At 42.2% G+C, this 21417-nt stretch overlaps 1 protein-coding gene across 4 annotated transcripts in view; it reads right to left on the bottom strand.

Moving 5' to 3' along the window:
* The window catches only part of LOC147439087 (thiamine-repressible mitochondrial transport protein THI74-like), a 66544-nt gene that overhangs the window by 21606 nt on the left and 23521 nt on the right, over window positions 1–21417 (bottom strand). For 2 of the 4 annotated variants that reach the window (XM_086485012.1, XM_086485011.1), the window contains one exon: window positions 7144–7292. The exons of the other annotated variants lie outside the window; for them this stretch is intronic. In XM_086485012.1, the coding sequence (XP_086341138.1) occupies window positions 7144–7292 (149 nt within the window). The remainder of the gene's footprint in view (window positions 1–7143; window positions 7293–21417) is intronic. 4 annotated transcript variants of the gene reach the window in all.

Below are 21417 nucleotides of genomic sequence, written 5' to 3'. Positions count from 1 at the left end.
GCCAAGCGTGCTTTCTCGCGCTCACGCTCTAAGGCTGTCGTTCTTTCTTCGCGTTCACGATCCAATTCTACCTTTCTTTCTTCGCGCTTGTGCTCCAAGGGGGCGCGTTGCGCTTCTTGTTGTATCATCATGTACATCATCGTCTTGACCAAAGCCTCCATAGGATTTGGTGCAATCCTTGGCGTAGATGGGAAGGGGGAAGGTCGGAAAAACCTCCTAGTGGGGAAAATTCTTCTTCACCACTTCCATGCTCATCACCTCCTTGCGACACCTCCTTGCGAAGTATCCATTCCGCTTCGAATGATGACCATACACTCAAGTCTTGGGTTCTTAAGTTCACGAGGAACTTGGATTCTTGTGGTTCTTGGGTTCTTGAGTGTCTTTGAGTTCTTGAGGGTCTTGAGGTTCTTCTTGAGCTTGCAATCTGTGTAAGAGAAAGATCTTCTCTTACCCGAGCTCTTCTGTTTCCCGCGGTCGCACCCTTTAGCGGCCTTGTGCTCACACCAAGGTTGCTTTTTTCCACCTCACGTCGATTGGCCGGCCGCTAAGTGCACGGTCCGCTCTCAATGAGTGAAAAGAGAAACAAGGGGGGCTTGACAAGCCCTTCTTTCTTGGGTTTCCTATCACTATTCAAAAACACGATTAGGAATCGACATGCCCAAGTGGACTTGGGTTACGTGCGACGCGACCGCAACAAGCAAAAATAAACATAAAAAATTCTTGTGGTTCTTTCCTTGAGTGATACAGAACACTGCCAAAGCTCTGATACCAATGTAAGGTGCAGCGGAAGTGAATGTTGAACTTTGCTCAAGATGAGTGCTCCGAACTATGCTCAAGGGTACCTTTTAGTTACGGAAGGGAGAGCCTTCCGTTCCTTTAATGAGAGAGTACAAATGATCACAAACAAAGTGGATAAGCACTGTGAATGAAGGTGCTAAGACTGAGAGATAGAGAGAGAAGAATACGACACTAGAATGTTGTCAAACCCTCCTCCAAGGGCCCCACTCTCTATGGCGAGAGTGGTCTACTATTGATTGCACAAATCTCTACAATGGTCTGAATGCAATGGACTTGCCGACGATGTCGACGAAAATGATGACGACGACGAGACGGGCTGAAAACTGAAAACGCTAAGGGCTGAAATCTGCAAATCTTGTATCTGCTGAATTCTGACTCTATGTTGGTGACAACGGCGATGATGACGACACGACGACGACGCGTTGAAAACGCAGATGCTGAAATCTACGAATAGCAGACTGAATCTATAAACGCTTGCTGATTTGACCGTGTGGCGAGGATCTGCTGCGAGAAGGTGAGATCTGCGAGGTTTGGGGGCTGCGGTACGGATCCCAACTGCTGAAAATGCAAAAACGTTGATGCAGAAAGTGGTTGTCGCCAAGTAACTACAAAACGCTAAGCTGATTTTCTGTTCCAAAAACACTAGGGCTGATGTTGATATTTGTTGCAAAACACCAGAGAATCTGTTGTCACCAGGCTAATCTGCAACGTGCAAAACACTGGGGCTGATCTACAAATGTTGAAAACACTATATATATATACCTTCATAAGTTCAGAATAGTCTGAACTCACGAATTATAAGAGGGAATAGAGCACTCATAAAACAGTAAAAGCAAGGGACACAAGAAAAGAAAAGAAAAACAAAAACAAACAAACAAACAAACTAAATCACTTAGTTTGCTACGAAACAAAACATTATTAACTTAAAAATGTTCTTAGAAAAGGCATGTGTAAAATAAGATGATGCAACTTACTTGGCTTAAAACAAGTACTCAACTTTAAGCAAAAGAAGGATAAGACATCTTAAAAGCTTAATCCTAGAAATCAAACTTCACACAACAACTTCCAACGGAACACATTCTTAAGTCCTCAGGTAAGCTAAATACGAAATCGAAAAATGAATACTCTACAAACCTACGAAGAGCAAAGAACCAAACTTGACAATATGTGATCTCAACTTCGCTGCTTGTCCAAACGGGAAGAATAGGATTATCACCTTTATCATGCATAGCTTGGACAACAGTTATGACATCCCTACTCACGTCGTCAGTGCCCAAGAGTAGGTGGAGGTTTGTATAGAGGTCATTCATGCTTTGAACGTACTCTACAAAACCAACGAGCTGAGTTTCTATCACCCTCCGGAGGTGATGGGCATACTCAGCCATGATAAAGGCTAGCATTTTTCAAGCTATAGTAAAAATACTAGACGCGCTAAAGATCAAAACAACAACATAAGGTGATATTAAGTCAAACAATAAGGGGGCTTTTTAGCTCCCCACTTCTATTGAATTTACTACTACTGATTATCTTAAACATTCCAAAGGAAGAAACATTAAAAATAAACTTACTACGATGCAAAAATGAACGAACGTTTTTCATGATTCTCTTGAATGAGTATCCTTTTTCAACTAGTAAAGAAATAAGATGGCAACACAACAAAAGTAGATTTACTAGAACAAAGACGAGAAAATCTAAATAGTTGAGAGCAAATGACACCGTACTTAGCTGAAAGAGAAATGTTCGAAGAAATGTGAGGCATACGGATGATTTTAAGGTTTGCATATTCTGGTTCAAGGCGCTTATCATAGATATCTACTTCTAATCCCAAGGGAGTCTGAAAAATCTTAAGGTCTAAAAATGCACAACAATCACGGTACAATTAAGTCCACAAAACTCCTTGGGATAAATTCCTCCACCTACAGAACTCGAATTCAAGTACATAAAATCTTGAAAAGAAGGAACGTCAGGGACAAAAAGATCATCTACAAAGCGTCTTACATTGCATAACTTGTACAAAAATATTGGGCAAGTGTTAGCAAGGACAAGATGCTCCATAAAATCAAACTCATAAGTAAAAAGATAGAAATTAGCAAGAAAAACAACACAATTGGTGTCCATAGGGATACCAATTGTTTGCTTGAAAAGAGAGTCGCCGATGGTTATATATAAATTGTCCAAAAGAAAATCTAACCAAGATATGATGTCAATGTCATCTACAATCCTGGTGAATCTCTTTCTTCCTTTGTCTACATCTACATTCTTATTTTTCAGCCATAAGAAGTCAAAGTTCAAGGCTGACTTTTCTACTAGCAATGCCTTGTACCTATCCTTCTCAAGCTTGTACGCAAAAACTTTTGAAATAAGAGACTTAACTCTAAATTTAAGGTCCTTCAAATTTAGCTTTGTGTATAGCATTGTAAAGTCAAAAGTTTGGAGACATAAAGGAGAAGATTTCTCCTTAAGGCTTCTTGAAGAGTTCAAAAACTTTAAAACAGGAATCACACCTACTGAATCATTTAAAATCCAACTTGAATCGGTAGGTACGTCTGCTTCCTTTAGCATATTTTTCCACAATTCATTTACGCTAGGTAAAATGGCTTTGAAACAATAACTAAGCCATTTGGAAACTTCAGTCAAAGAGGTGTTACAAGAAGCAGCTATAAATCTAGGCTTTATAGGGTTCTTGTGGAACTTCCAAATGGTATATAAAAAAGGTAATTTAGGTTGGCACTTGAAACCAAAAGACTTACAAAAGTCTTGATGTTTCAAGATAACCTCTTGCATTGAAAGATCACAATCATCGTAATTACCTCACCTAACAAGCATTCTAGATAGAACTTTTTGCATGTAACAACAAAGTTATTAGAGCACTTACCTACATACGAGATTACAAAATCACGATGAAATTTCCTAAGAGCATCACGATCAGAAGAAGATAAGCTATTCCTTCCTGAAGAAACGTTCCGAGAGCAAGATGCTAATTTCAAAGAAGCTTTCTTGAGGATTACAGACTTCCAATGGGTAAAAATACCTTAAAGACTCCTCAAACTTTACTACGAAAGTAGAAATTCCTTTTTCTATGGCTTTGAGAAGGCAAGAGTCGTTTGAGGAAGGGAGCCTATATTTAGTACCTCTTGAGAAAAGGTCTTTCAAGGAATCTGAAGGAAGGATAGAACAATCGGCAGTAACAACATGACCCAAAGCTCCATTTACGTAAGAAGAAAAGGCAGTTTTACTACAAGGGCAATCAATACTTAAGATTGCTAGCCTCTCTTGCCTTTTAAGATTACATCCTATGTCACTATAGTTGAAAGCTTTTTGTCCTAAAGTTTTCACATATTTGAAAGCTACGACAGGATGATTCCAAACCTTTCTCACACAAGGAGGGAGAGCATCCAAAGCTTCTTGAGATCTCAAAATAGAGCTTAATTCAATCTTGTCTAAGTGAGGGGAGGTAAAGATAGTTATCACCAAATCTTTCTTTCCAACCAAGGGATTTTTCTGACTAGGACATTTGGACTTCAGAAATTTGCCTAACAGTACTCGAAGTTGAGTACTATGAGACTCTCTTAGCTCCAAATCTTCATAAGAGTAGTTCTCAAGGGTATACAAGAGCTTAAATAGGATCCTTATATTATACCTTTCAAATAATTTATAAGAAAAAGAACCCAATTCCATGGCTCTAGATAGGTAAATCATTCTCCGTTTGAAATCTCTATAGGCAAAAATTCTATAGTTAGAAGGGTCATCACTCTCAATTCTAGAGATTGAAGCTCTAGGGAGACCTTGTACTCTACTTGAAATAGTGTTGTGCAACACAACTGGATTGATTTCGGGGATAGAAGGCGGATCTGAACGAGAACCTTTAGGAATCCAAGTTCTTTTAAACTGACTTGAAGGGAGAACTAACTCGGGTTTTTGGGATGCCTTCGCCAAAGCATAGGTTTCTTATGGTAAATTGTCTTATTTTTACGTAAAGAAGACTTTCCTTTCAAGTTGAAACCTTTAGGGAAAAAAGTATGCAAAGTTCTCATCCAAAACAACTCTCGAGGCCACGCTGATTTATAGAACTCTTTAGAGTTTCTAAAATTACCCTCTATGTGCTCAATGGGAAAACAACAAAAAGACTTAAAGCCATGTTTTGCTATTGCCGCATACAAGGGTTTCACACTTTCACGTACGGTGCTCTTACTTTGAACTTTCTCGCTTCTCTTACATGTTCGTGAAAACGAACAAAAGCTGTTCGAAAGGTTTGGCCAACATACATCATAGAACTATCGTGAATATTATAAATAACATAAATAACTTGAGAAGTATGAACCGGACTTAGAGGACGATCTACCGTAAGATGATTTTTCCTTAAACGCCTCAAACGATTGAGGGCTTTTATGGAAGAACTTGGGTAATGAGTACTAACTAAGACATTCTTAAAAGAAGCCCAACGAATAGGACCATCACCAAAAACATGCAAATTCTTCAAATTAGACTTAGCTAAAAACTTAAATCTTTCTTGATACAGATTATGACTACTTCTAGCTACTGAAAAGAAAGAAGGGTCGAAAAGACGTACCTGAGAGTCGTCAACATTGCTGGTTGAAGCTGAAGAAGAAGTAAAAGTGTTTTTCATTTTTGTAGTAAGGTCACTGTTTCAGATCAACGCCCACCTCAAGGCTAAAGATCCTAAGGCTAGATTGGTGCTAGCCACACCCCTCATTTGTATAGCAGGGCTGCTGCCAAGTAGTGAGGTCCTTAAATAAGGTTGCTTGCTACACTCAAAAGATCATCGACAATAGCGCGCAATCGAGTGCCCGTGATCCCTTGCTAGAATCACTACTCAATCTCTCCTCTCACAAGAGATATTTCATGAAACCACACAAGAAACCCTTGATCCAAAGGATCCAAATTAAGATGTTATTTTTATTTTTATTTTTAAGAGTTTTAAGAGAAAAAACATTATTTATTAAAAACATGCGAACTACAAAGTTAGATTTATAACTTTCTCACAATAACAACCAAACACACACACACAATCAAAAGCAAAAAACAACAAATAGATAAACCAAAACAAATTAAAAAATAAAAGACGTAACACTCAAACAAACCAAAATCAAGACGAAAAGAAGCTCTACACAATAAATCAAGATACAATCAAAATAACAAAAAGACCCATTACTTATTTATTTATTTATTTATTTAAAAAAATTATTTAAAACAAAGAATAAAAGTAATACACACATAAAATTACATCGACACACACATGAATATAAGATCGGTAGTTGTTGGGGTATGCACACCCTCCCAATATATCTTCATGAAGCTCAACAGCTGGTCACCACTCGGACGAAAATCAAAAAGATTTGCATGTCCGCTAGATGATTGAAAAATATACCTTCATAAGTTCAGAATAGTCTGAACTCACGAATTATAAGAGGGAATAAAGCACTCATAAAACAATAAAAGCAAGGGACACAAGAAAAGAAAAGAAAAACAAAAACAAACAAACAAACAAACTAAATCACTTAGTTTGCTACGAAACAAAACTAAATAAAACAAAACATTATTAACTTAAAAATGTTCTTACAAAAGGCATGTGTAAAATAAGATGACGCAACTTACTTGGCTTAAAACAAGTACTCAACTTTAAGCAAAAGAAGGATAAGCCTAGAAATCAAACTTCACACAACAACTTCTAACGGAACACATTCTTAAGTCCTCAGGTAAGCTAAATACGAAATCGAAAAATGAATACTCTACAAACATACGAAGAGCAAAGAACCAAACTTAACAATATGTGATCTCAACTTCGCTGCTTGTCCAAACGGGAAGAATAGGATTATCACCTTTATCATGCATAGCTTGGACAACAGCTATGACATCCCTACTCACGTCGTCAGTGCCCAAGAGTAGGTGAAGGTTTGTATAGAGGTCATTCATGCTTTGAACTTACTCTACAAAACCAACGAGCTAAGTTTCTATCACCCTCCGAAGGTGATGGGCATACTTAGCCATGATAAAGGCTAGCATTTTTCAAGCTATAGTAAAAATACTAGATGCGCTAAAGATCAAAACAACAACATAAGGTGATATTAAGTCAAACAATAAGTGGGCTTTTTAGCTCCCCACTTCTATTGAATTTACTACTACTGATTATCTTAAACATTCCAAAGGAAGAAACATTAAAAATAAACTTACTACGATGCAAAAATGAACGAACGTTTTTCATGATTCTCTTGAATGAGTATCCTTTTTCAACTAGTAAAGAAATAAGATGGCAACACAACAAAAGTAGATTTACTAGAACAAAGACGAGAAAATCTAAATAGTTGAGAGTAAATGACACCGTACTTAGCTGTTCTTGATGGCTGAAAACGCTAGGTTGTTCCGCCGGGGGTCTTGTTGAGAAGGTGCACTGCCAGACACTTAGTCCCTGCTGCCTCTTTTGCCAGAAAGTGCTAGCGCTAGCTTTTCTTATATATATCCTTAGCCAATTTGCCCTACCCAGTTTCCCAACAAAGTCACTTAATAATAATACGTGAAAAATGGCTAAAATAGGGAAAATGGGTTCTATGCACTATAAAATGCTCCTGATAGGTACCGACTGTAATCTGATGATCATGCTGTGTGCAACCAGAGGATATGCATCTACTCTAACTACCTGGACATGCACGGCCTGCGAACATACTCACAAAGGTGCCAGAACACTTCCTAAGCTGAATTGAATCCTAGTCATGAAGTAGCTTGTCCACATGCACATAGGGTTAGATGTGCACGTGACAATGATAGGCAATTACATGAAAAGCTTCAAACTCAAAAGCATCTGGTCCAAAAACATCTTCCCCAAAAGCTATCAGCGCAAAACAAGGAAATCCGTACAACTGCCACGTAAGCACCTGCCAGCACAATTCCCGAAAGTCCGTATAGCCTGCCACATCATCAACGAAAATCACAGGCGTCCGTACAGCTACCACATCATCAATAATTTTACGCCAATCTGTGTGTGTGTGAGGGTCCTGCTTTATTTGATTTCTTTAGGTCACTTGGGCTCCATTGGACGGGGTCCCATAAGTTGGTGGGAACTCTTCTTTAGAAATAGGCCACTCAGCAAGACTTCGCAAGTTGTTAAAGCTTCTTATGCTGCTACTAGGGTTTAGGCCTCTCAGTCTGGATCTACAAGTTGCCTCTCAGTCTGGATCTACAAGGTGGCTCCGTTTTTCAGTGGCTTGACATGTCAGCAATTTGTGGCATCCCCCCTTCTTGAAAGAATGTAATCGTCCGCGATTACCGTATATCTACAAAACAACTCAAGTTAGCTCAAAATTTTTTGAGGATCATTCCGAGGGACAATCCGAGGGAAAATCAGTTTTGTCAATCCAGAAGAAGCTCTTGATATCCAGAGTCGTTGGTTTCCCGGAAGTATCTCATTCAATAAGGAGTCTCATTCCAGATTAGAGCTCTTGATATCTTGAGTCGTCGGTTTCTTAGAAGTATCTCATCCAATAAGGAATATTCAGTCGTTGGCACATCACAATGCAACACAAATGCTCACATATGCATGTTACGAGACACAACGAACAAAGCCGTTGAGCACTTCCCCAAGACAGACGGTATGCGGCAAGCTACTCAACGACTACCTCATCACTCCCCCTACAAATAACCTAAAAAGGTCCAAGCCATGAGCTCAGAGGACTGATACAACCAAACACTCTGCGTCACTTGGAGGTTCAAGCATACAACCAAAAGCTTCCCACACATCCCGTCTGCGTTGTTCGAAGGTTTTCTAGCATACAACAAAACGCTCCCCAAACATCCTGTCTACGTCGTTCCGAGGTTTTCAAACATACAATGAAACGCTCCCTAGATAACTCGTCTGCATCGTTCCGAGGTTCTGACAATACCAAAACAGCATTTCTCACTACTCCACCAGGGAGTAAATCACCAAGCATTGAAACCAGAGTCAAACAATTCAAATCGGCACCAAGCCAGGTTTAAACAGATACCATTTATTTCGAACAAAATCGAAACAGGATCACCAAACAAGTCCTTAAACAAAATTCGAACTTAAAAAGCAATCTCGACATCAGTCGAGCTCGAAAAGTCGACTAAATTTCCATCCCAAAACCTGCACAAAAAATTAGGGTTAGGTTCCTTCCATAAGGTCGTAGACAATTGCAACATGGTCCATGAACTCTTTAATAGTCGAAACAAGCCTCGATAGATAGTCTTCCTGTGGCGGTGATGGTAGCTCGAAGATATACCAATCACACTCCAAGGTTATCGGTTTGAGAAGAGACACCTATTGCGAGCTGTCGAGAAATATCAAGTTATAATCTGCTAGGGTTTCTATGGCAAGCCTTTCAGGATACCCCACTCTGCCCGAAGCAGCAATCCAAAGGAGGAAGTCTATGTAACTTCGGGAAATAATTCTCTTGAAAGCTTGCCAAGTCCTTGGAGTGTACGGCTTGGTAGCTAAAGAGATCCACCACTTCATGGCACCGCCTCTGAGAAAAAAAAAAAACGATGGCTCGAAAAATACCTTTAATCCTTCTCTTGCAAGTGATCTTTTTGGCTTATGCCTTGTAAGTCAGAGCGATGAAGACGGGAGCGCGTTCGATACGCGATGAAGTAAGGGTGGGAGTGGCTAATAAGTCCGCAGTCGGGACACCAAGATTCTTGAATAAAACTTCTAGTGAGCTTTGGAAGCAACATCTTGCTCAGTCTACTCTTTGGTAGGACTAGTATGCTTTCAAAAAAGCACACGCCAAAAGCTCTAATACCACTGTCACGGACCGGCACCACGTGCCAACGGAAAAGAACAGACTGAACAACTTTAAGCACTTCAAATAACAATCCAACTGAAAGCGATAGAGACTCCACGACACACTAGACCTTAAGTGGCGGAGTTCCACCCCTAGAGAGCATTGGCCCCAAACCGTGGCGCCCCTTTGATATTTCTTTATATTGCTTCAACTATGTACAAGCCGGTAGTCCACGCTCTGTACCTTCACCCGAAAGTGTGCAGAGAATGAACCCATGGCCCATGTTTAAAGGCCCTTGGCCTATGAAAAGCAATTACATGAAAAGCTTCAAACTCAAAAGCATCTGGTATCTTCCCCAAAAGCTGCCAGCGCAAAGCAGGGAATGCCGTACAACTACAACGTCAAGACCTGCTAGCACAATTCACGAAAGTCCGTACAACCTACCACGTCATCAACGTAAATCACGGGCGTCCGTACAACTACCATGTCATCGACAATTTTACGCCAATGTGTATGTGTGTGTGTGTGTGTGTGTGTGGGTCCTGCTTTATTTGATTTCTTTAGGTCACTTGGGCCCCATCGAACGGGGTCCATACGTTGGTGGGAACTCTTCTTTAGAAATAGGCCACTCGCCAAGACTACGCAAGTTGATAAAACTTATTCTACTGCTTCTGCTGCCTCTAGGGTTTAGGCCTCTCAGCCAGAATCTGCAAGTTGGCTCCGTTCTTCAATGGCTTGACACGTTAGCAATTTGAAATAGCAGGCATCCGCATGCCGAAGGTTACTCACATCAAGAAGAACATGTCCAAAAGAAGTGTATGACATGCAAAGAATAGGCAAGGGTCAGACATACAAAAAACCACTAAGAAGGCACACAAGGGAATCCCATTTGGAAAGGTAGCAGTCAAGGAATTTGGAGATCGCCAAGGGACACGTACCAGTGGTAGGCACACCGAGCCATGTCCACAAGACGAGTGCCTCTAGCAACACCATCTCCTACATTTTCCCAAGGCCACACGGAGAGAAGATCTGCAACACCGAGGAAGATCCGTCCATTATGCCACAAATCTCATGTATCAAGTGGTTGAAGAAACAAGGGTCAAAGGAGATTTGGAAGCCGCACCAAAAGAAGCATCAAAACCAATGGGAAAGAGGGAAAGTGACCAGAAAATCACAAAGGAAGTCAAGAAGTCGCAAAAAGGGAAAACTCTCCCAGCTGTCCACACCAAAACGCAGGAGGAGAGGGGGATGCTATCACGGCTGGACACCGTTAATAGCAGAAATACTGGACCGGATATTGACGGAAGATAGTGCAACCAAGGGAAAAGACGGGTAACCCGGCAGGAATCTGCAAACGCGACTCCGAAAGGTGATGTCGTCACCACGAGGGGCAGCACGAACAGAGAGTGTCGAGGGTGGTAGAGCCAGCACAAGGGTGGAGAGTTCTAAATGCTTAGTACTGCCAAAGGAAGGGTTGATGGTACTCTATGAAGTTTCACAAATGGGAGCGCACACGAATAATCAACAAGATGAAAATAAATAATCTTTCAACTAAACAAAGTTGAGGGAGAAGTTCGACACAGTATTTGGGACCAGAAGATGGGCTGGTCCCCCCCCTTAAAGAGAATCCTTTTTTAGGGAGAATCTTTTTACAAGCACAAGAACCGGAGAAAACACCTCCGTTCTAAATCTCCGACTCAATGGTCGTTCCTTCCCGTAAGGGAAATCCAAGAGACGAGCTCTCAATCCTTTTTCCGTTTGTACTCGGAGTCGAGACTCCGCACACAATTTCCGAATTCCGTTCCGGGAATTCCCAAGCGTAGGCCGAAGCCTTCTCCCTTCTCCTTCGCGATGAAGTACCTGCAAACACACACACAAACACGCGACAACAATTCGTATGGCAAATCCACAATAGATACCTGTCGCTCTTGCGTGGGAAAAGCGACTTCCGTGCTTCGTAGTCTCGCGATCTCTTACGTTATCTGGCGATAGAGTCTTCTCTTGCTGACGTTGGTAACCTTCTTTCAGTGAGGACATGTGGTGCTTTTATAGCTCCTTGGCCACAGCACGAATAGCTGCTCGCGTAGAGATCGCAGCCGTTTTTTTTTTTTTTTTTTTTTTGCTTTGCGTTGTTCTACCCGAAATAGGGAGAGAGAATTTGCTGGCTGGTTTTGTTGCTTTATTTTCTAAGTGGCTGCCCACTGATTAAGTGGGCGGCCGGCATATTTTAAAATTGGTCTGAACTTGCCCAAAAACTCAATAAAACCTTATAAGTTAAAAACAATGCCTTTCACAACACTTCCCAAGCGTCCCTTGATGCAACCACATGCACGAATGCAATGCAAACATAGATTCCTCGCGGGAAAGCGTCTGCTCTTCCCGGAAAACTCGTTAAAATATTCCGCTTTTTAAGAAAAGCTTCTCAGAACCCATCTTTATTCTTGTGTTTGCGTCTTTACGAGTATTCCTCTTTCCAGCTCGGGTTTCCTGTCAGACCAACGAGATATTCCCTTTCCAATGCTCCCGTCATCCCATCACGTGACGCATCAGGAATATTCGTTTCCCGGTCTCTCCCACCGAACCAACGGTAAAACCCTTTCACGATGCTTAATGTCACCCATCATATGACGCATCAGAGTTTTCCGTTCCTGATGGCTTTTAATAATTCCAGTAGATCTACACTTCCTAACCTTACGGTTCAAGTGCACATCTTTAAATATCCTAATTTCAATAAAAAGAAATTACTAGAGAAAATAAGAAAATAGTTCATTTAGCAACATCCCTCTGGCTTCTAAACAGTTGTCCTCAACTGTAGTGCTTGTACATATCCTTCCAGAATCTCGAGATAGGGTGCTAATTCCTACTGGGTCATCCACTGAGCATCTAGAGTAGAATAATTCTTAAACTTTACCAAATACTTCCGTGTAATCTTCCCAGACTTAAGTGGCCGCTCCTGATGATGAATGATCTATTCCGGTTGGAGTATTTCTTCCCTTTCCTCAACCTCAGGAGGTTCATCAGCAATAGGTTGACTTGGAGGCGGTCCCACATATGGCCGGAGTAAACTAACATGGAAAGCATTGTGGATCTTCCAATTAGATGGTAAGTCTAATCAGAGCGTCACATCGTTCACTTGGTCAATTATCTTAAACGGCGATTGGAAAGTTTTACCACTTTCCCTTTATGAGTCGCTTGTTTCTTTAGTCTTGCCTTCTCAAACTTGAGTAAAACTAATTGACCGACTGTTAAGTCCAGATTCCTTTTGTGCTTGTCCGCAGCTTTCTTATGTTTTTCCTGAGAGCGCAAAATTGCTCTCTTAACTTGTCCGTAGGCCGTGTCCAAATCCCGGACAAACTCATCTGCTGCGAAAATCTTATCCTTAGTGACAAGGATCGATGGCTTAGAGAATCTCAAAAGGTGCTTTCCCCGTAGATGAATGCACGGTATTGTTATACGCGTACTCAACAAGGGGCAAATACTTCTCCCAGTCAGACTGTCTTTCTGACACATAAGATTTCAGCATATCCAATACTGTGGAATTAGCGATCTCACTCTGCCCATCCGTTTGAGGATGATATGCAGAAGAAAAATTCAACTTTGTGCCAAGGTTATCAAACAAGGCACACCAAAAGTTGCCTCTCATGCGAGGATCCCGATCACTCACAATAGACTTGGGCAGCCCATGATGCTTAAAGATCTGTGCTAGAAAAATTCTAGCCATATGATCTGCTTTGATTGTTTTCTTAACTGGAATAAAGTGAGCTTGCTTGCTAAATCTGTCCACGATAGTCCAGATCACATCATTTCCAGTTTGAGTCTTTGGGAGATCCATGATAAAATCCATAGCAATACTCTCACAAGGTTGATCAAGCACAGGTAAAGGTTGGAGTAACCCAGGCGTCTTATGCCGATCATACTTTACTTTTTGGCAAACCAAGCATTCCCTGACATATTGATCAATGTCTGCTTTAAGGCTTGGCCAAAAGAAATATCTTTCCAATGCTAAGGTCGTAGGGAGAATTCCCCGATGACCTGCATATGGTGAAGCATGTGCTTCTTCCATGATTTTCTTTCTCAATGGTTCTGCCACGCAAATTGCTTGGTGGTGATAGAGGTAACCATCCTGAATAGAATAGGGATATTCATCCTCTCCGTTTTGTAATCTATTCCAAGTGGAGGAGAAGTCTGGGTCATTCGGATACAACTCTGGAAGTGATTCCAATTCTTGGTGATACACAGAAGTAAATGCGTTCACCCTAGGCCGTCTAGACAATGCGTCTGCAGCCACATTCTTACTCCCAACCGTATGGAGGATCTGGAAGTGAAACATGGACAAAAAGTTGGCCCATCTCATTTGCTTCTCAGATAATTTCCGTTGCATAAGAAACTCTGGTTATCGGTTTGATCACAAAATTCGCTCCTAGAAGATAATGCTTCCAGGTAGACAAGACGTGGATCACAGCCATAAGTTCCTTCTCGTAAATCGAGGCATGCAATTCTGCATCCTTAAGTCGTCTACTTTCATAAGCCACTGCATGGGCTTCTTGGTTAAGCACTGCACCGATGCAATCACCTGAAGCATCGCAGTGAACCTCGAATGGTTTCCGTAAGTCTGGCACTATCAAAATAGGTCCATAGCTTAATAGGTACTTTAGCCTACCAAAGGCACCTTGTTGTCTCGATCCCCACCTGAAAGGGATCTTTTTCCTTGTTAGGTCATGAAGTGGTCCTGCTACTTGAGCAAAGCCTTGGATAAACCTCCGATAGTAAGAACACAATCCCACAAAACTTCGTACATCATGTACCGTAGTGGGAGTTGGCCAATCTTGCACGAGTTGGATCTTTGCGGGATCCATTTTCACTTGGTTGTGTGAGACTATGCCGAGATAGTGTATCTCAGTGAGGAAGAACTCACTCTTCTTTGCATTCACATGCAACTCATGCTTTCGCAATTCCTGAAACATTATATCCAAGTGCTTCCGATGTTCCTCCTCGGTCTTTGAAAAGACGAGTATGTCATCAAAGAACACTCCTGTGAAAGCTCGGTGTGGGCTGAAAATTCGGTCCATCATTCGATTGAATGTGGCGGGAGCATTGGTCAAGCCAAACGGCATTACCAAAAAGTCATAAAGTCCAAAAGTTGTGCGAAAGGCAGTCTTATGGACATCTTCAGGGGCTATGCGTATCTGATGATACCGCTTTTTAAGTCAATGCGACTAAAGATGCTTGCTCTCTGCAGCTTATCGAGAATATCATCAATCCGGGGTATCGGAAAGCGATTCTTGATAGTGATCTTGTTTAGAGATCGATAATCTATACACATTCGAAACGTGCCGTCTTTCTTCTGCACCAGTAGAACTGGAGAGCAGTAAGACGAAGTACTTGGTCATACTAGACCTTTTTCCAGAAGCTCGTTGACTTGCTTCAAAATTTCCTCTTGCTAAGCAAGACTAACCCGATAAGGGGGTAGGTTTGGGGGAGAGCTACCTGGTACGAGATCAATGCAATGATCTTCCGGACGTTCCAGAGGTAGCTTGTTTGGTAGAGTATCCGTGAAACAATCTTTATACTTTTCAAGAAATTGAAAACGTTTAATTTCCAAAATAGAGAACGAACCCTCATTAGTTTTATCTCTTTCACGTGCGAAAATCAAGTAAGCAGAAACGCACTTCTTTATTTCCTTCTTAATGGAGATATGGCTTACAATAGGGAATAGCCAATCCCCTGCATCACAAAAATTTTAATGTTCTTGCCCTCATGCTCAAAAGCGAGGGTCTTTTCTACATAATCTGGGACCTGTTGCATATGGTAATGCCATGGCATACCCAAGATGATATCACATCCCTCGATAGGTGCCATCAAAAAACATTCGCGGTCCTTGTACACCAATCCGGAGATTGAGTTGTCCTTGCACGGGAGTTGCATTGGTGGTCAACCCCTCAATACCGATCCGGAAGTGAATGGAGTTCCAAGTTGAGCCGGTGTAAGGCCCAAACGTTCTGCAGTTTCCAATGAGATGAAGTTGTCCGTCAATCCAGGGTCGTAGAGGATCAACATCCGCTGGTTATTCGCAGATCCCCAGCCTTTAAGGAGCTGGCGCTTCCATTTCTCAGTTTCTGTATTCCCTTGCACATCAAGAATGGAATTCAAGCTCAATGGAGCGGGTTCGTTCTTCGATTGTTCCTTCTTCGAAGATGCTTGTTCCTGCCGTTGCTGCCGAACAGGGCAGTCCGGCTTCATATGTCCTTTTTCACCACATTAGAAGCACCTTCCTTGCTCTTTGAAGGTTTGTACTTGGTTCGGTGTGAGATACTTAAGCCGTTTTCCGGTACCCTCTGGCTTCTTAGGCTCGTCAGGATCCTCTGGGGAACGCTTTTTGCCTTGGTTGCCATGGTCATCATAGACCGCTCTTTGCCTTGCACGGTATGTGCTATGTTCCATCCGTCTGGGGGTACCAGTGGAATGTAAATCCTCGGCAATGATTACCGACTCCATCATCCACTGAAGGGTGTCATGTGGGTACACCTTCATGCTCTTCCGAAGCGGTGGTTGAAGACCTGCTTCAAACTTTCGCATCTTTTCTTCATCGGAAATCTTCATAAAAGGCATAACTTTTAGAAGAACCGACCAAAACTTATCAACATAAGCCGTGACTTTCTCTTGTTCCTTCCAGGCGAGCTAGTCCCATTCCTTCCAAATGTCCTTCTCGAAATCAGGTGGAAGAAATTGTTCATAGAATTCAGCGTTGAATTGAGTCCAGGTTCTGGCTTGAGTACCTTCTAGAATTTTGGCTAGCCACCAGTTGCTTGCAGTCTCCTTGAGATGCATCCCAACATGACGCAACTTGGATTTTTCAGTGAAGTTTCCGTTGGCAAAAGCAACTTCAAACTGCCTGATGAAAGACAGTGCATTGGAGATATCTCTCCGTCCTGTGTAGTTATCAAACTTCACATCCTTGTCACCGGATTTGAAAATCCGCATCTTGCGGTGACGTCTGCGGTTATCCCTCTTGAACTGGGGCTTCTCTTTAGTAGCATGTAGGGAAGTAGTAGGAGTTTTCTTCTTGGGAGAAGATTTAGGTATTGTATGAGAAGTAGATATAGTAGTATAATCAGGAGAGTATGATGAAGAAGAGATAGAGACATCCTTGCTTTCATTAAGCAGAGAAGGTTCTTTTTCCTGCCCTTGCTCTTGGAAGGCCGTTTGTCCTGATCCGGAGATCCCTTGTGCGTTTCGGCACCTTTTTCCGCACCATCCACCTGCGGGTTGCTTCCATTAACAAGATTTTCCTGAGGCTCATCGGCATCTGTTCCTTGCGGCTTCTTGATTCCATCCAAAGCCTTTTGGACAGCCGGCAACGAAATGAGTTGTTGCAATTCCGCGAGTTGGGCTCGCACTTGCTGAAGTCCGTCTTCAGCGGTCCTTCCGTGGCTTGTCATGGTTCTTCCCGTTCCTTCCCGGAATCGTCCTTCTTTGCAGAGAAAAGAGAAATCCGAGCTCTGATACCACTATCACAAACGGGAGCGCACACGAATAATCAACCAGATAAAAATAAATAATCTTTCAACTAAACAAAGTTGAGGGAGAAGTTCGACACAGTATTTGGGACCAGAAGATGGGCTGGTCCCCCCCCCTTAAAGAGAATCCTTTATTAGGGAGAATCTTTTTACAAGCACAAGAACCGGAGAAAACCCCTCCGTTCTAAATCTCTGACTCAATGGTCGTTCCTTCCCGTCAAGGAAATCCGAGAGACGAGCTCTCAATCCTTTTTCCGTCTGTACTCGGAGTCGAGACTCCACAGACAATTTCCGAATTCCGTTCCGGGAATTCCCAAGCGTAGGCCAAAGCCTTCTCGCTTCTCCTTCGCGATGAAGTACCTGCAAACACACACACACAAACACGCGACAACAATTCGTATGGCGAATCCACAATAGATACATGTCGCTCTTGTGTGGGAAAAGCGACTTCCGTGCTTCATAGTCTCACGATCTCTTGCGTTATCTGACGATAGAGTCTTCTCTTGCTGACGTTGTAACCTTCTTTCAGTGAGGGCATGTGGTGCTTTTATAGCTCCTTGGCCATGGCACGAATAACTGCTCGCGTAGAGATCGCAGCCGGTTTTTTTTTTTTGCGTTGTTCTACCCGAAATAGGGAGAGAGAATTCGTTGGCTAGTTTTGTTGCTTTATTTTCTAAGTGGCTGCCCACTTATTAAGTGGATGGCCAGCATATTTTAAAATTGGTCTGAACCTACCCAAAAACTCAATAAAACCTTATAAGTTAAAAACAATGCCTTTCACAACACTTCCCAGGCATCCCTGGATGCAATCACATGCAAGAATGCAATGCAAACATAGATTCCTCGTGGGAAAGCGTCTGGTCTTCCTGGAAAACTCGTTAAAATATTCCGCTTTTTAAGAAAAGCTTCTCAGAACCCATCTTTATTCTTGTGCTTGCATCTTTACACGTATTCTCTTTCCAGCTCGGGTTTCCTACCAGACCAACGAGATATTCCCTTTCCGATGCTCCCGTCACCCTATCACGTGACGCATCAGGAATATTCGTTTCCTGGTCTCTCCCACCGAACTAACGGTAAAACCCTTTCGCGATGCTTAGTGTCACCCATCATATGACGCATCAGAGTTTTCCGTTCCTAATGGCTTTTAATAATTCTAGTAGATCTACAGTTCCTAACCTTACGGTTCAAGTACACATCTTTAAATATCCTAATTTCAATAAAAAGAAATTACTCGAGAAAATAAGAAAATAGTCCATTTAGCAACAGAAGTGCTGCCCAAAGGGTGGAAGATCGCAGCTAGAGGTAAAATGCTGCAGTAGCCTTGCATTTAAAAATTAACCCCGAGTACCAATTTTAAAAGATACTGAACCTTAGAGGCTGTGTTTCAAAAAAATGCTATAGAGTATGTAAAAAACATTGGCCTGTCTAGGCAAGGCGATCAGCCAGAGAGTAAAACAGCAGGCAAGAGAAGGACACCGAGCAGGTAAACCATGTCAAAACTGCAAAAAGGCAGCAAGTTGTAACAAACGCTGACAAAGAGGGGCACAATCCCACAATGAAACTCGGCCCACAAGCTCCTCCATAGATAGCGATGGCAGATCTAGCATGTGGGAGCCTGAGCCATGTCGGAGTGTGCAGCGGCGGACAGAGAGGAAAGAGAGAATGACGAGAGAGAATAAGCACCATTTGGACGTTCTGAGGGACATTTAAGTAATAGAATCAGCCTCTTTTTCTTATTTTTTGTGTGTGTGTGTGTGTTGGGGGGGGGGGGGGGGGGGGGGGGGGGGAGGTCACAATCTTGGACACCCCAAGACAAGAATCTGGGATGACACACAAGAGAATCACTTAAAATACTTCACAACTTTAGAATTTGAGTCGACACAGCCCGGCGTAGTTCCGTATCCAGAGGTACTGGCCCCAAAATCTGGCGCCCCTTTCGGTATTTCTTTTTATATTAATGCTTGAGCAAGAGGCTACCTCTCCTCTCAAACTTTGCGTCCAGATGCTCTGCAGAGTGAGGCCCCTAGGGTCTATTTATTCTTACACCAAAAGCAGTTAGACTCAAAAGCAACTTGTTCCAAAAGCATCTGGTCCCAAAAACTGTCAAAAAGCATCCAATGCAAATTACGGAATTCCGTATAGCAACCACGTCAGCATGTCAACGCATAATGCGGAAATCCGTACTACTACCACATCATCATTTTGTGACATACCCCCCTCTTGAAAGAATTGTAATCATCCTCGATTACGCCTGCAAAATCACACATAAGCCATAAACCAATTGAGTAGACACTGACTCTAAGTACCGACGCACTAGACGACACAAATCCAGCACTTGTACAAAGACGATAGTCACATCACATCCAGATCATATCACATAGCTGATCTAGGACCATGATTCCTGGCAACCTATTTAGCAATCGCATCTAGATCCGCACCGGACCTCACTGATATCAGATTAACTAATCCTATATTGCGATCATGTCCATAAATTTCTCGAGATCGAAACGCTGCAGTCATTTCGTCAATCATTCCATCTACACTCAAACACAATCATGCGTGAGTAATCATTTCTAGGAATTCCAATCCATCAATCAGACATTGAGTTCATATTGAATAGTGTTTCAATCATTCAGTTCTCGTTGTGTGGCCATCTCATCCCTCAAGAACTCTTGATGCGCTCACGGCAGTTCCATTCAATCATTCATCATCATCATTCATGATCATGATCGGGTTCATTCTAGAGCGGTCATTGCGCCGAATCCATCATCATCTCATTCTCGATTTCACCTATTATCTGTTCACAAATAGCAAGTTCTTCCAGAAATACTTTTTTTAATACATAAAGTAAAATCATCTTCGGAAATTCTATTCCAAAGTTCTTCATTCACACACTTAGTTCATACTAAACACAATGTTTCAATCATTTAGTCTAGTCATCTCATCCGTCCAGAAATCTCGATGCACCTAGATCCCTGAGTAGCCATCTCATTCCACGGGAACTCTTGATGCGCTCACCACAGTATCCAGTCATCTCATTCATATGGGAATCTTGATGTACTAGAATCTTATTTCATCATTCAAATTGCAAAACAAAATCCATCATTTTTATCTTGAATCGACTGATTCATTCCTGAGTTGCCGTTGCTCCCGATTGCTTTCAAAGGCAATTCCTTGCCATGTCATCCTCGATTTCACCTACAAAGCAGGTAAAATTTCAAGCAAATGATCAACCTCTTTGCAAAAGAGTCGATGTCCGGCTCCATGCTTTCATATGCATGTTCCTCGCTCCTAATAGTTAGTTTGACTTCTGTCACATATCCAAATTCTCAACCTTTGAAAAGATTTTTTAAGGTCTTTTGGCAAACTTCCTTGCCGAAAATTTGTCGTATTCTTCATTCTGTTCTTCAATTCCCACACCGGATTTTAACTTTTCTTTGCCTGCCCACCGAGAGATGTTATCTCTATCAAATTTCTCCACGAGAACCTATGTGTAATATGGGATTCTTTATGGCTTATGCCTTGTAACACAGAGTGATGAAGACGGGAGCGTGTCCGATGCACGATAAAGTAAGGGTGGGAGTGGCTAATAAGTGCGGAGTCGGGGCACGAAGATTCTTTAATAACAATTTCTAAAGTGCCCAAGTGCTCCGTCAGCTCTTTGGTAGGACTGGTATGCTTCGAGAAAAGCACCTTAGCACACACCTGGAGCTCTGATACCACTGTCACAATCTTGGACACCCCAAGACGAGAATCTGGGACGACACACGAGAGAATCACTTAAATACTTCACAACTTTAAAATTTGAGTCGACACGGCCCGGCGTAGTTCCATGCCCACAAGTATTAGCCACAAAATATGGCGCCCCTTTCGGTATTTCTTTTTATATTAATGCTTGAGCAAAGTTACAACTCCCAAAGGGACCTCTGCTCTCAGACTCTACGTCCAGATGCTCTGTAGAGTGAGGCCCCTAGGGTCTATTTATTCTTACAAGGGATACCCCAAAAGTAATTAAACTCAAAAGCAAATTGTTCCAAAAGCATAAAGTCCCAAAAACTGCCAAAAAGCAGCCAGCACAAATTACGAAATTCCGTACAGCAGCCACGTCGGCACCATACTAATGCCACATCACCACCTGTCAGCACGAATCACGGATCTGTATGTACAGCCTGCTGCCACGTCATGTGTCCTCTGTCCGGAGAGAGAGAGAGAGAGAGAGAGAGAGATGGATGGATGAAAGGCTAGCGAGCCCAAACACTCCACATGGAGAAATCTACAAATAATACAAGACAAAGAACAGAGAGCCCCCTAGGCGACATATATAGTGAGGTAGGGTAAGGTCGGGC

This window comes from Adiantum capillus-veneris, chromosome 16 (assembly GCF_014529385.1).
Source record: "Adiantum capillus-veneris isolate H3 chromosome 16, ASM1452938v2, whole genome shotgun sequence".
NCBI classification, from domain to species: Eukaryota; Viridiplantae; Streptophyta; class Polypodiopsida; order Polypodiales; family Pteridaceae; genus Adiantum; species Adiantum capillus-veneris.
Note: the sequence above shows the minus strand (reverse complement) of the source record. Positions and strands in the feature narration are given on the sequence as shown.